We start from the raw sequence: 13488 nt of genomic DNA on the forward strand, positions 1-13488 counted from the left end.
CCTCAGGGGATCTCCCATCCACCGCCTCCAACCTCATTGTCCCACAACCCTGCACCGCCCGTTTCTACCTCCTGCCCAAAATCCACAAACCTGACTGCCCCATTTCTGAAGAAGGGCTTATGCCCGAAACGTCAATTCTCCTGTTCCTTGGATGCTGCCTGACCTGCTGCGCTTTTCCAGCAACACATTTTCAGCACTTATTTGAATGCTTTGCTTTCCATTTCTGACCCAGATACCTATCTGATCCAATGGGTAGAAATCGAGTCAACCAATTCATCCACCAGGATCTCCAGGTCTCTGTCTGAAAAGTGGGGTGCAAGCTTCCTTTCCAAGACATTTTGGTTTCCTAAGAAAACAGCACGAGAGTTAGTTTATGGGTTGCAGCATCTGAAGTTGTTGCAGCTGGTCTTTACATTTCGCGCTAGCAGCTTAAATGCTTGAAGGTCATGCCAGCAGCTGGAATTTTAACTATTCTACCTCTTTATTGTAGAAAAAGATGTCATAGAAGCTGGTTGCATAATTAATGAGGTTGGGAGTGCAAGATATCATGAAAAGTGTTACAGTGAGTCTTGACAGGACAGCCTCATGAAAATTACCAAAAATAATAGCCTAAAATTGAGAAAATCCAGTATTTTGACTTGTTTACTCTTGATCCGGTATATCCCAAAGTTGGATATGTATTGATCAGCTGTGATGCAATGGTTTATTTTTATGTGTGCTATTAATGTCTGGGAAAAAATTATGAGACTCTTAATGGTGACAGAAGTGCACAGTTATACCAATAACAATAATAGCAAATAAATTGCTCTATTATTGGTAGGTTTATTTAGACTGCAGCTTTTCGTACTTTGGTAGGCAGTGGTAAAATGTTTGTATTATTCATTTCAGAAAGGTATTGTCTAAGGATTGGGGACAAGGCTGCAATTGGTAGAATCACAGCATGTGGAAGGAGGCTATTTGGTTTCTTGTGCCAATGCCAGCTCTTTGAAAGGGCAGTCCAATTAGACACTCACGTTTCACTGTAGCCCTGCAAAGCTTTTCCTTTTCAGATATATAATTAATGCCCTTTTAAAAATGTATGATGTATTATATTTTATACAACATATAGAATAAACATATAATGCATCCTAATGTTTTCTTCTTAGAACGCCCATGATAGCTGGGGGTCTCTTTGTGATGGATAAAGGTTACTTTGAAGAGCTTGGTAAATATGACATGATGATGGATGTCTGGGGTGGAGAAAACTTAGGTAAGTGACTTCAGTCGTCATTGTGTCAAAGGATCAGAGTGAAATTGTAAAGCATAGTATGTGGTATGTTAATACTATAAATTTAACTAATGTGTAACAAGTACAGCAGTCTGATTTTGCATCTTACAGTGGTTTGTCAACTGATATCTGGGATAACTTAGTTCACAGCACATGAACTCTGAGCTCTAAAAGGATGTTTGTTGAGATAAGTACTATAATGTCTAGGTTTAAGTTCTAGGATTCTCATTTCCTGTGTGAATACAGAACAGTCGATTCAGCTATAACGTGTGTTTCTTCAACACGAGTTGGCTTTAATGCAGTTGAAGAAATTAGACCGTTATTTGTGAAATGCAAACTTTCCTTAACCTGTCTTGGCTATGGTGTGATTTCAGCCCCATTAGTTTAAATGGCGTGGCTGTTATGTGATTTTCTTAACGCGAAATTGCATTATATCAGAACTGACTGTACATTAAAAAGGTTCTCTGCTTGACCATTTTTAGCAGCAGCAGCAAATCAGTGTTAAGTCTTGCTTACTGATAGCTTACCGGACCTCTTAATTCCAACTGACCATAACCATCCATACCAGCCCACCCACTGTATTCTGCTCTTTAACATGAGGCCAGACTTAACAGGGATTCCTTATCGTTCAGATCGCTGATGAACCTGTAAAGGTAGGTGACTGCAGGGGATACATTTTTCTTGTGATGTACTCTTAAAGCTAACAGTAAATTAAGTCAGTGCCTCAAGTTTGCTTTGATAAGACAAATGTTTTTCCCTTGTTACACCAAATGAGTTTAGAGTCTTGACTATTGTGAACTTCTCCAGAGTCTGAGCACTATTATAGATTTGATTTGGATATATGTATTATGATGACACAGTGTCTTAAGATGGCTAATGGTTATTAGAGGTCAGCTTAAGATCATATTGTGTAAATATAATTAATTTCCTTTTGAATGTTATTAGAATTTTATTTCACTTTGTTCACTTTATAAGAAAGCTTACCTGTCTTTGCTTATGTCATCAAATGCACCATCTCCTCTACAATCAGTGACTTCTAGTTATACCTCTCCATCAGGAAGTCAGTGGCCTTGCAAGGAAAGATTAAAGTTGTGTTGCAGTTACTGTAAGGAGGTTAAATGTCTTCAATTGCAAATTTTATATTTGGTGTAGTAACTGTATCTAAATAATGCAGAGGCAAAGATGACAGAGTATGTTTTGTTGTTTTATTAATTTATTAGTAGTGTTCTGGAGAGTTGATGTCCACCTTGTGCTGGAATATTAAAGGGTTCTGTAAAGAATTCCAAAAGTTTTTCTATTTTCCACCTCATACATTTATACTCATTCAAAATATTTAATGTGAATTACGATACTGATAACAAGTCACAGTTGCCTCGAATCATAGGATCCCTACAGCATAGAAAGAGGGTATTCAGCCCATTAAGTGCACACTGGCCCTCCAAAGAGCATCCCACCCAGACCCAGACCCAGACCCCCACCCTATCCCGTATTTCCCATGGCTAATCTACCTAGCATTCACATCCCTGCACACTACAGGCAATTTAGCATGGCTAGTCACCCTAACCTGTACATCTTTGGATTGGGATGAAACCTGAACACTCGGCCGATCCCATGCAGACATGGGGAGAACATGCAGACTCCACATAGACAGTCACCTGAGGCTGGAATTGAACTTGTGTCCCTGGTGTTGTGAGGCAGCAGTGCTCGCCATTGAGCCACTGTGCCACCTTTTGAACCACCATGCTGACCTCACCTATCACCTGTTTGCATATTTTCTTGATAGACCCCTGACGTGACAAATGTGTTTTCAAATCTTTCCATGACATCATCTTCCCTCCCTGTTTCTGTAATCTCCAGCAATCTGAGGGCCCTTTGGGATTTCTGCAACTCCCCAATTTTGACCACTTGCACATCAGCAACTATCATTGAGCCACTAATGTTGGCTAGGCTTTAAGCAAACTAGGCTTTAAGTTCTGGAATTCTTTTTTTAAACTTCTCCATTTTTCTTTCCCATCCCCCTTTAAAATGGGCTTTCATGGTTATGTTTTTATCACTTTACATGACTCAGCGTCTGATTTTGTTTGATAAGATATCTGTAAATTGTCTCCAGCTGTTTTACACTGGTAAATGTGTGATATAAATACAAGTGAACGGAACAAAGTCTAAGGGCTGGAATGCGAAGGTTATTGCCCTTCCAACAAAGTTCTGGACCTATAACGCTGTTCAGAATCATAAAGGGTATCACTAGTGAGAAACTATTCTCATTGGGGAAGGAAGGGTGGAGAAACAAAGCTGAGTTTTACGGTAAATGGTAAAATAACCAGAGACAATATAATATTTTTTATGCGGCATATGTTTAGAATCTGGAATACGCTGCCTAAGACTCTGTTAGAAGTGGTTTGATCTTAGCTTTTAAAAGGTTATTGGATAATTATCTGAGAACTAAAAATGGAAGATTTAGGAGAAAGGATGGAGCAGCGGGTCTAGGTGAATTGCTGTTTCGAAGAATTACACAAAGTGATGGGCTCGCCTCTTTCTGTGTTTCAACCAGTCCATGATTCTATAGTGGACTCCATCCTCTTCACCATTATCGTCAGCAGAGAGTTACATAAATTGTTGCATCTTGGCTAAACCACAATGATTTAAGCAATAATCAGAAGAATCTCTCTTGCTATTTTCTCCTGGACATTTTTGCCATTTATACAGGATCATAAATATTGAGTCACCCATGTGTTATTGAACCAAGTTTTCCACGTTGTTAGGAAGATTTGTGATATTGTCATTGGTCCTTTTTTTTTTGCAACTAAGTGAAAAAAATTGGAATGGGCATGGATAATGGTAAGCAAGAAAAATTTAACTATCTATTTCAGTTAAATGTATTTTATCAATATCATGTCTTTCAGAAATTTCTTTTCGAGTGTGGCAATGTGGGGGCATCCTTGAAATCATTCCCTGTAGTCGGGTAGGTCATGTATTCCGCAAGCAGCATCCCTATACATTTCCAGGAGGCAGTGGTACTGTTTTTGCAAGGTAAATATTTCTGTTAATTAAAATTTACAGCCTTATTTTCAATGCTTTAACCCACTCTTCATGTCTGCAACCTCTTCCACTCCTGCAACCACTGGAGATCTCTACGTTTCTCCAATTCTGGTTTCTTCCAAGTCCCAGATTGGGATATGCAGTGAGACAACGTCACTGTGAAGCAGATTGTCGGTAGTGTGCAGTGAATCAAAGTCGCTGTGAAGCGGATTGGGACAAGTGTATAGCAGGTCATCATCCCTGTGAAGTGGATTGAGAAGAGCGTGCAGCAAGTCAGCACCAGTGTGAAACAATCTGGGTCAAGTGTTCAGCATTCAGCATGACTATGATGCAGACTGGGAGGAGTGTGCAGCAAGTCAATGTTGCTGTGAAGCAGACTAGGTGTGCAGTGAGTCAACATCATTTGAGACTAGTAATTCCTTCTGTGCTTTAAACTATTCTGAGGTTTTTTCGTTTTAGTCCTACATTTCAAGAAAGCAGTCAATATATTTATATTAAGTAAGAGTACCAATCCTATAAGGCAAAGTGGAACGCAGGTGCATCTGAACAATGAGCTAATTTATGACAGTGTGGGCATGAGGGGATGAATGACCCACTCCTATTCCTGTGGTCTGATGTATGCCTTTATAATATTATTGTACTGATTTGATAATATTGTACAGTAATCAATTAATACTGTTCCAGCCCATCATATGTTCAGTAAAACCTTTCAATGGTTCCATGAATGTAATCTGAATCTCTTAAATGAAATGTTCCTATTTTAAGAGTTAATTTTAATTTTTATTAATTAGCTATTGGGAACTTGGCAGGAAATATTAAAAAAGAAGTGTTGTTTTATTTTTCTCTAAAAGAAATACACGAAGGGCAGCAGAAGTCTGGATGGATGAATTCAAAAATTTCTACTATGCAGCAGTGCCTTCAGCTCGGAATGTGCCATTCGGCAAGTAGGTAGCGTTCATCTCATGTCAGTTTAAGTTTACTGTGTATCTTTTGCTCTGCTCCTTTGAAAGATGCAGTTAGGCTATGTTTCTGTAACTTTGTTAGGAGTTGACTCCACTTGAATCCTTAATATTTACATCTACATTTTACATATTGATTTGCTTAAGACTCTGTTGAAAGGTAAATACGAATGCTTCATTGTGTTGATTCTGTAATAATTTATTGTTTGCTACAGTATGCTTATCCAGTTTTTAATATTTCAAGTTGCCATCAATCATATTGGCTTTTCTGGGGGATATGTTCTAGATTTTCACTGTGAAGTGTTTTCTGACATCACCCCTGAACAGTCAAGCTCAAATTTTAAGGCTGTACTCTTTGTTGTAGAGTCACTCACCAGACAAAATAATTTCTTGCCATCCACCCTCTCTGAAACATCTTGATTGTATCACTATTTAATTTTCTGTACTCAGAGTATGCAAGTCTAGTTTATGTCACCAGTCCTCATGATTTAATCCTTTTCTACCCTTTTTGCTTAATTTTAGGAAGTAATCTGTCAATAATAAGTAATATTAAGTGGGGCTGATTGCCAACTATTAAGACTCAGTAGTCACTGATGGTGGTAGTACGTGGATGATATCTATTTAGGGAACACTGATTTGATATATCCAGTGAAAAAAGAAAGCTGGAAATCACTTTCCTGGAACTGAAAACACCATAGTTAGCAATCTAAAAATATGAAGTACTTTAGGTCAGTCGGTTCAGTAAGATTAGTAAGATTAATGAGGAGGAGGGGAAAAGTGTAGGAGAAAGAAAACAAATCATTATAAATCAAGGAGCTATCATAACCCAGAAGATCTACCAGCGAACAGTGTCATGGTTCATGTCTGCAAGAATTACTAGATAAGAAAAAAAACATGATCCATCTAGTTCTCCTCCTGCCATCCTTTAGTTGCATTTTATAATAGTAATCTGGTTCAGTAACTCCCCTTTGGGAAAGGAAATCTGGTCCTAAATGTGAGACCCACAATAACTCTCTGAAATGACTTATCAAACCACTATGAGGAAAATCAAATCACAGTAAGCCAGGCAGGCCACCTGGTATTAACCTAGACTGTAAAAGCAACAAACGTACATCCTGTCCAATTGGCCTTGCAGAGTCTTTCATGCTAACGTCTGGGAACTTGTGCCAAAATTGGGAAAGCTATCCCATGAATTAGTCAAACAATAACTTGACATAGTTAAACCACCAAATTATACCTTAGAATCTTGACACTGGACTCCATGAAGTCTCTTAACATCAGTTCAAACATGGACAAGGAGGCTGACTATCACTTCTGGCCTCCCTCAACTGAGGAATAACCACCTCCTTGTTTGGAAGAAGAACTTCATTGTCTATCACCTCGGGTGGCTGAGGGGGCCTGGAGCAGATAGTAAAAAAAAAATGAGGGGGTAAGCTACTTGACATTGTCCTCCTCAGTTTACCTCTTGCAAATTCATCTGTCCATGACAGAATTGATAGTAACCATTCCATCTTCACGTGAATATCGAAGTCCCATCTTTTCATTGAGAACACAGACTTCCACCTTATGTAGCTCTACCATCATCCTATGTGTGATTACTTGAGAACAGACCTTGCAGCTCAAAACCATGTATTCATGAGGTGCTGTAGGTGATTAGCAGTAGCAGAATATATGAAACACCATGGTTTGGCCTTTCTTTCACTGTACCATTACTTCAAATTAGAGAGTCCTGAATCAATAAAGGGTGGAGTAGCATGAGGCATGCCTTAAAATGAGGTGCTAATCTGGTAAACCTACAATACCAGACTCCTTAAGATGTGGGCAATTAATAGAGCTAAAGTGATCCCATAATTAGACCAAAGCTCTGTAGTTCTACCATACCTGTTCATGAATGGTTGCGGACAAATAATGGGAAGAGAATATTCCACAAACATCCCCATATTTAAAGATGGAGAAACCCAATAGGTCAGTATAAAGGACAAGTCCGATTCTTTTTTAACCATTTTCAGCCAGAGGTTCTGAGTGCGTGATCCACCTCCACCTTTTCCTTAAGTTCCCAGTATCACAGACAACGTACCCTTCAAGCTGCATGCATGCAGACATTCCAGTATTGCACACTAATTGCAGCATTGACTTGGGGTACCAGAAGGTGTTGCTGTGCAAGGGCTTCAAAAGCCCATGCAACTGGTAATAAAATTAGTGCGAATGCTGATCACAGATGCCTGATTTTAACCAATTCAGTTCACTTCATGTGATATTGAGAAAAGGCTGACGTCTTGTGCTCAGAATTAGCCCCTTAGCCACATTGTTAAAGCACAGCTACTACACTGGTTTCTACCTAATAATTTGGAAAATTGCCTGTGCTGTCAAACAACGGCTGGCAAATCCACTCCAGTCAGTTACCGCCCCTTAGTCTGCTGTCAATAACCAGCTAAGTTATAGATGGTATTAACTGATGTTCAGTTTGTTCAGCCAGGACCATCACTCCAGTCTTCATGGTTGCCTTGGTCCAGATATGGACAAAAGAGTAAATTTTAGAAGTGAGGCGGTACTGACTGCCCATTATATCAAGGCTGAATTCTACAAAAACTGCAATTGAAGAGAAACAAGCAGGAAATTCTATGCTGGCTGAAGCCATGCTTAACAGAAGAAAGCAAATCTTTTCAGCCCAAGATATTGTGCCCTTAAACTGCCCATCTTCAACTGCTTCACTGCTGACTCTTCTGTCCTCCATAAGGCCATAAGTGTGAATGTTAACTGAGGTAACACAAGGGTAATTAGGGATGGACAATAAATGCTGGCCTTGTTAAACAGGCATTCCATGAACGGCCCTGGTTGCTTGTAAGTACTCTTGACAAGATATCTGATGTCATGCTAATCTATCATATGCCATTTGCACCCTCTCTGTGACATGCATCATCTAACTGCAACTAGGCCAACCTCTTTCTCTTCTGTCCACTTCTTTGTCCTTTAGAAGAGGTCTCTGTGGTTTTTCAGTTCTAAACAAATGGCTAAAAAACTGATATTTTCATTTTAGGATGTTTCTTTTTAAGAGTTTTTTTTCCCTTTTGCAAATTATTTGTCTTGAGATTTGTATATGAAATTTTTAGCATGCTTCTTAGCATCCATATTTCAGAGGTCTGTATATTTTCCAAATATTTTTGCTTATTGTCTCGGTTTCTGAGGCATTCAGGAAAGTGTATCATGTTTGAGTTTTGTTTCCTTGCGACAGATTTGTCATCTTTGTTGTTAACACACCCTTAAACTTCATGTTTTCTTCGAACTGGCATTGCTTTTGTCTTTCATACTTGATGTATAGTTTAAACTTTGAGATTTTACTTGATCAACAATATTTTGTTGGGCCTCTTCTGATTTTGCACTTTAGTGCTGTGGTGTTAGCATATTTGTTATATTCTTGCCTCAATGTATACACCCAGGAGTGCATCTAATTCTTTGAATACTTATTTCTTTGTATATAGATTGAATTTTTGACAAGTGTACACAGCCTTGTCAGACACCTCTCTTCACTTTTTGAAATAGGTCTAATTTTAACTCCCCCCTGCTTGATATCCACTATTTGTGCTCAATTTAGGCTCTGGATAAATCTCATCTTTACATCAATGTTGCATTTCAGCCACCTGTCTACCATGATGTGATAAACACTATCAGATACTTTTCATAGGCTATGAAGTAAATGTTCTTATCTAATTCTAGATATTTATCGAAAATTGTTTTTAGATTAGGTACCATCCTTTATTTCTACTCAGGTCTAAATCTAGACAGTGTTTCATTAATCTCTGCTTCAATGTGTTATTATTTATATTTAGGCAAACATTAGGTGCTCCAAGTGACTTGAGACATTGATTATTTATTAAATTATCTAAGAAACCTCAAGCAAGGTAGTGCAGTCATTTTAGAACTAGTAACTTAATGAGTTATCTCATTAAAGTGATCTTGAAAATAATGGTGGGAAAAAAGTGCATTTGAAGCAGAGATCCCATGAACAAAAAAAATTCACAAAGTTGTTGATTAATCATTGCAATTAATCTCCATTAAGTTCAGTCTCGCGGCAAAGAAAATAATGGAGGTTCAAAGTGACCTCATCTGGCGAACAATACTTTGGGTTTTATAAACCATTTCAATTTTAATTTGTCTCTATGATCTGTTTCAAAGGCGAAAATAACGGCAAGCTTTTGCTATGAAGAATACTGAACTACATTTTGGAATTACATTTTTTTTGTTAATTAATGATAACATTTCGAATTTGACTTTGCAGTAGCACTGCAAATGAGATGCTAAACTGAGTCTGTATTTCCTCCCTTTGAATGGAAAAGATCCAACTGGCATTATTTCAAGATGACCAAGAACTGTCCCTGGTGTCTTGAACAATATTTCTTCCTGAATGAACATCATTAATGTAAAATATCTGATGATTATCATATTGTTTGTGGGCGTTTTCTGTGCACAACTTAACTGCCATGTTTCCTATGTTACAAAGTGACCGAACTTTAAAAGTACTTTATTGACTGTTAAAGCACTTAGGCGTTTCCTGAGGATGTGAAAGGTGCTAAAGAAATGTTTTCATTTTGTTCCCCCAGTATTCAGAGCAGGTTAGAACTGAAGAAAAAACTGGCCTGTAAACCATTTAAGTGGTACTTGGAAAATGTTTATCCAGAGCTAAGGTAGGTTACACATTCAGTTCTGAATAACTGATATCCCTCGCACTGAAAGCTTTTTACCCCCATTGTCTGCTACATTTCTATACCATAAAGAGCTTTGAATAAGTTTCAAGCATTTAGTCTCCACTTGTTCACAGAAATTCTTTCTCCAAACACTTCTGAAATAGAATCAGAACCTCATTTTATGGTACAGGTTTCCTGACAGAGATCTTATGTACTGCAACACTTATATACTTTCAAGAGATCTTCACAGTAACAGGCAAACTTTTATCTTGTCTGAAGAAGTCCTTGTTATGTTTTTTTAACATCAGTGCCCGTTGTTTATTGGTGTTTACGTGAACGTGATTTGACCAGTTTGATTGACATTGGTATATTGGGTTAGCACTATCACAGACATTAACTGTACCGTTGACATCTACCTGACAATGTGGAAAATTGCCAAAATATGTTTTATACACAAAAGGCAGGACAAGCCCAATCAGCATACTCTCGATCCTCATTAAAATGATGGAAGGTGTCATCAATAGTGCTATAAAGCAACACTTGCTAAACAATAACCTGCTCAATGATATTTAATCTGGGTTCCATGGCGGCCACTCAGCTCCTGACCTCATTATATTGTCAAACATGGACAAAAATGCTGAATTTCAGAGATGAGGTAAGAGTGGCAGCCCTAGACATCAAGGTTGCGTTTGGCTGAGTGTGACATCAAGGAGCCCTAGCAAATCTGAGTCAACAGGAATCAATGGTAAAATACTCCACTAATTGGATTCATGCCTGGCCCATAGGAATATGGTTGTGGTTGTTGGAGGACTATCATCTCACCTCCAGGATATCTCTGCAGGAGTTCCTCAGGGTAGTGTCCTAGGCCCAAACATCTTCATCGATGGCCTTCCCTCCATCATAAAGTCAGAAGTGGGGTTGTTGGCCAATGATTGTGCAATGTTCAGCACCATTCCCAACTCCTCAGAAACTGAAACAATTCATATTCAAATGCAACAAGATCTGAACAATATCCAGGCTTGGGCGGGAAGGTGTCAAAATACATTTGAACCACACAAATGCCAGGCAAGACCTCCTCCTCCAATAAGAGAATATCTAGCTGCTGTCCCTTGACATTCAATAACATTACTATCACTAAATCCTCTGCTGACAGCATCCTGGGGGCTGCTATTGACCAAAAACTCAACTTGACTCTCCACATTGACTACAAGAGCAGGTCAGAGGCTAGAAATATTGTGGCAACCAACTCGTCTCCTGACTCCCCAAAGCCTGTCCACCATCTACAAGGTACAAATCAGGAATGTTATTGAATATCCCCCACTTGTCTGGATGGGTACAGTTCCAACAACACTCAAGAAGCTTAACACATTCCAGGATAAAGTAGCCTACTTGATTGGTACCACGTGCACAACTCCTTCCACCACTGACGCTTAATAGTAGCAGTGTGTACTAACTACAAGTTGCACTGCAGAAATTCACTGAAGACCCTGACACAGCACTTTCCAAACCCATGGTCACTTACATCCAGATGGATAAGGGCAGCAGATGCATGGGAACACCACCACTTGCAAATTCTCCTCCAAGCCAAACATCATCCTGACTTGGAAACATATTGCCCTTCCTCCACTATAACTGGGTCAAAATCCTGGAATTCCCTTCCTAGCAACATTATGGGTATACCTATAGCAAATAGACTGCAGCAGTTTAAGAAAGCAGCTTACCACTACCTTCTTGGAAGCTATGAATGGGAAATAACTACTATACTTAGTGATCTGTATCCCACGCCATTGAGCTGAGAACTCAAGCACACAAAAAGACAATTGAATTTGTTTGTTGCCGCATTCAGTGGACCTTAGCATGATATGAGCAGTAACATGCACAGCTGCTTCTGCTGAAAATAAATAGAATACTTAAGAAGCAACTTCAGAATTAAAGAACAAAGAAAATTTACAGCCCAGGAACAGGCTCTTCGGCCCTCCAAGCCTGAGCCGATCCAAATCCACTGTCTAAACCTATTGCCTAATTCCTAAGCATCTGTATCCCTCTGCTCCCCACCTATTCATGCATCTGTCCAGACACGCCTTAAATGAATCTACTGTGTCTGCCTCTACTACCTCTGTTGGCAACGCATCCCAGGCACCTACCACCCTCTGTGTAAAGTACTTGCCGTGTATATCCCCCTTAAAGTTTTCACCTCTCACCTTGAACATGTGACCTCTCGTTCTTGAATCCCTCACCTTGGGAAAAAGCTTATCTCTATCTACCCTGTCTATACCTTTCATGATTTTGTAGACCTCAATCAGCCCCCCCCCATCTCCTTTTTTCCAATGAAAACAATCATAACCTACTCAACCTTTCTTCATAGCTAGCACCTTCCATACCAGAAGAATAAATAAATGAAAAAGTTTGCCCTTTGATAATGTACATATCTGCCCAATTTAAATAGGAGAGACTGGAATAACTCAGTTGACAACATTCAGCTTCTTTTTTTCATTCATAGCAACACATTTGAGTACGTTTGAGGAACTTAATGTTGGAGTGTTTTGTATATAACAGTTTTATTGATATACAGAACATTTCCAGAAAACAGTCACGCCAGATTTGAAATGTTAACTCTGTTTCTGTCCCCACACATGCTGCCAGTCCTATTGGGTTTTGCCACTGTTTTCTATTTTTGTTTCAGACTGCCAGCATCTGCAATATTTTGCTTTTATCACAGAGACAGCAGCTTTAGTTTTCGATATCTTTCAAACCCTCTCAAGAGCAGTTGAAAATCATCCTCTTATATATGCATTAAATTTCATCTACATCAAAGATACATGTCGTAAATAAGACTTTTAATCCCAAATACTTTGAAGGCAGTATATTGACCCAAACAGTTGCAGTGGCACAGCTCAAAGATCCTTTCCTCAAACAAAACTTTGACTTAATTGTTTTTGACACCATTGAAAAGATGACTATCTTAACATTATCTTTTTACACTGTGGTTAATAGGTCCCTCTACCTATTTATTATTCATTCCCTCAAAAGTATACCTCAATAGCTTATGACAGACTTCATTACTGTCCCTTATTTCTTTGCTCAAACACTTCTACACAATGCTCAGACACTAAAAGCAAAAAAACAAGTCATACTTTTATGGTACTTTACATCCACCTTGTTCATCTTGAGAAGTCAATTGCTCTGAGACATTATGAACTTTGATTGTTAACCCTTAATCACCAACATTAGTGTTCAACATATAACTCCTGAGAACTTGTAACAAGAGCTGGCACTGGTAAAGTGAACATCGAACTTTACTGTTTTGCATTTGGTATGGAAGAAAGGAAGAAAGAAAGAAATCCAAATTAAATCTGACTGTACTTTCTATTGGGTGGTTACACTGCACAAAGAAAAGCTTAACAGTAAGTAGCCACACCATCCTCTACAGAAAATGATACAAAGAGAAATAACATTTAAAAAGCACCAGATGTATGGTGAGAGAAGCAGATAGAACATGACAAAACTCTAGCCAGAGAGACAATAGCCAACCTCCTGGACA

The 13488-nt window shown here is 38.8% G+C and overlaps 1 protein-coding gene across 2 annotated transcripts in view; it reads left to right on the plus strand.

The window, feature by feature from the left end:
* The window catches only part of galnt2 (UDP-N-acetyl-alpha-D-galactosamine:polypeptide N-acetylgalactosaminyltransferase 2), a 118702-nt gene that overhangs the window by 94430 nt on the left and 10784 nt on the right, over positions 1–13488 (plus strand). For both annotated transcript variants that reach the window (XR_006309879.1, XM_043680988.1), the window contains exons 10-13: positions 1146–1249; positions 4171–4297; positions 5158–5250; positions 9864–9947. Coding sequence is in view for 1 of the 2 variants with exons in the window: in XM_043680988.1 (XP_043536923.1) it covers positions 1146–1249; positions 4171–4297; positions 5158–5250; positions 9864–9947 (408 nt within the window). In the remaining variant the exon portion in view is untranslated. The remainder of the gene's footprint in view (positions 1–1145; positions 1250–4170; positions 4298–5157; positions 5251–9863; positions 9948–13488) is intronic.

Source organism: Chiloscyllium plagiosum, chromosome 3 (assembly GCF_004010195.1).
Source record: "Chiloscyllium plagiosum isolate BGI_BamShark_2017 chromosome 3, ASM401019v2, whole genome shotgun sequence".
Lineage (NCBI taxonomy): Eukaryota > Metazoa > Chordata > Chondrichthyes > Orectolobiformes > Hemiscylliidae > Chiloscyllium > Chiloscyllium plagiosum.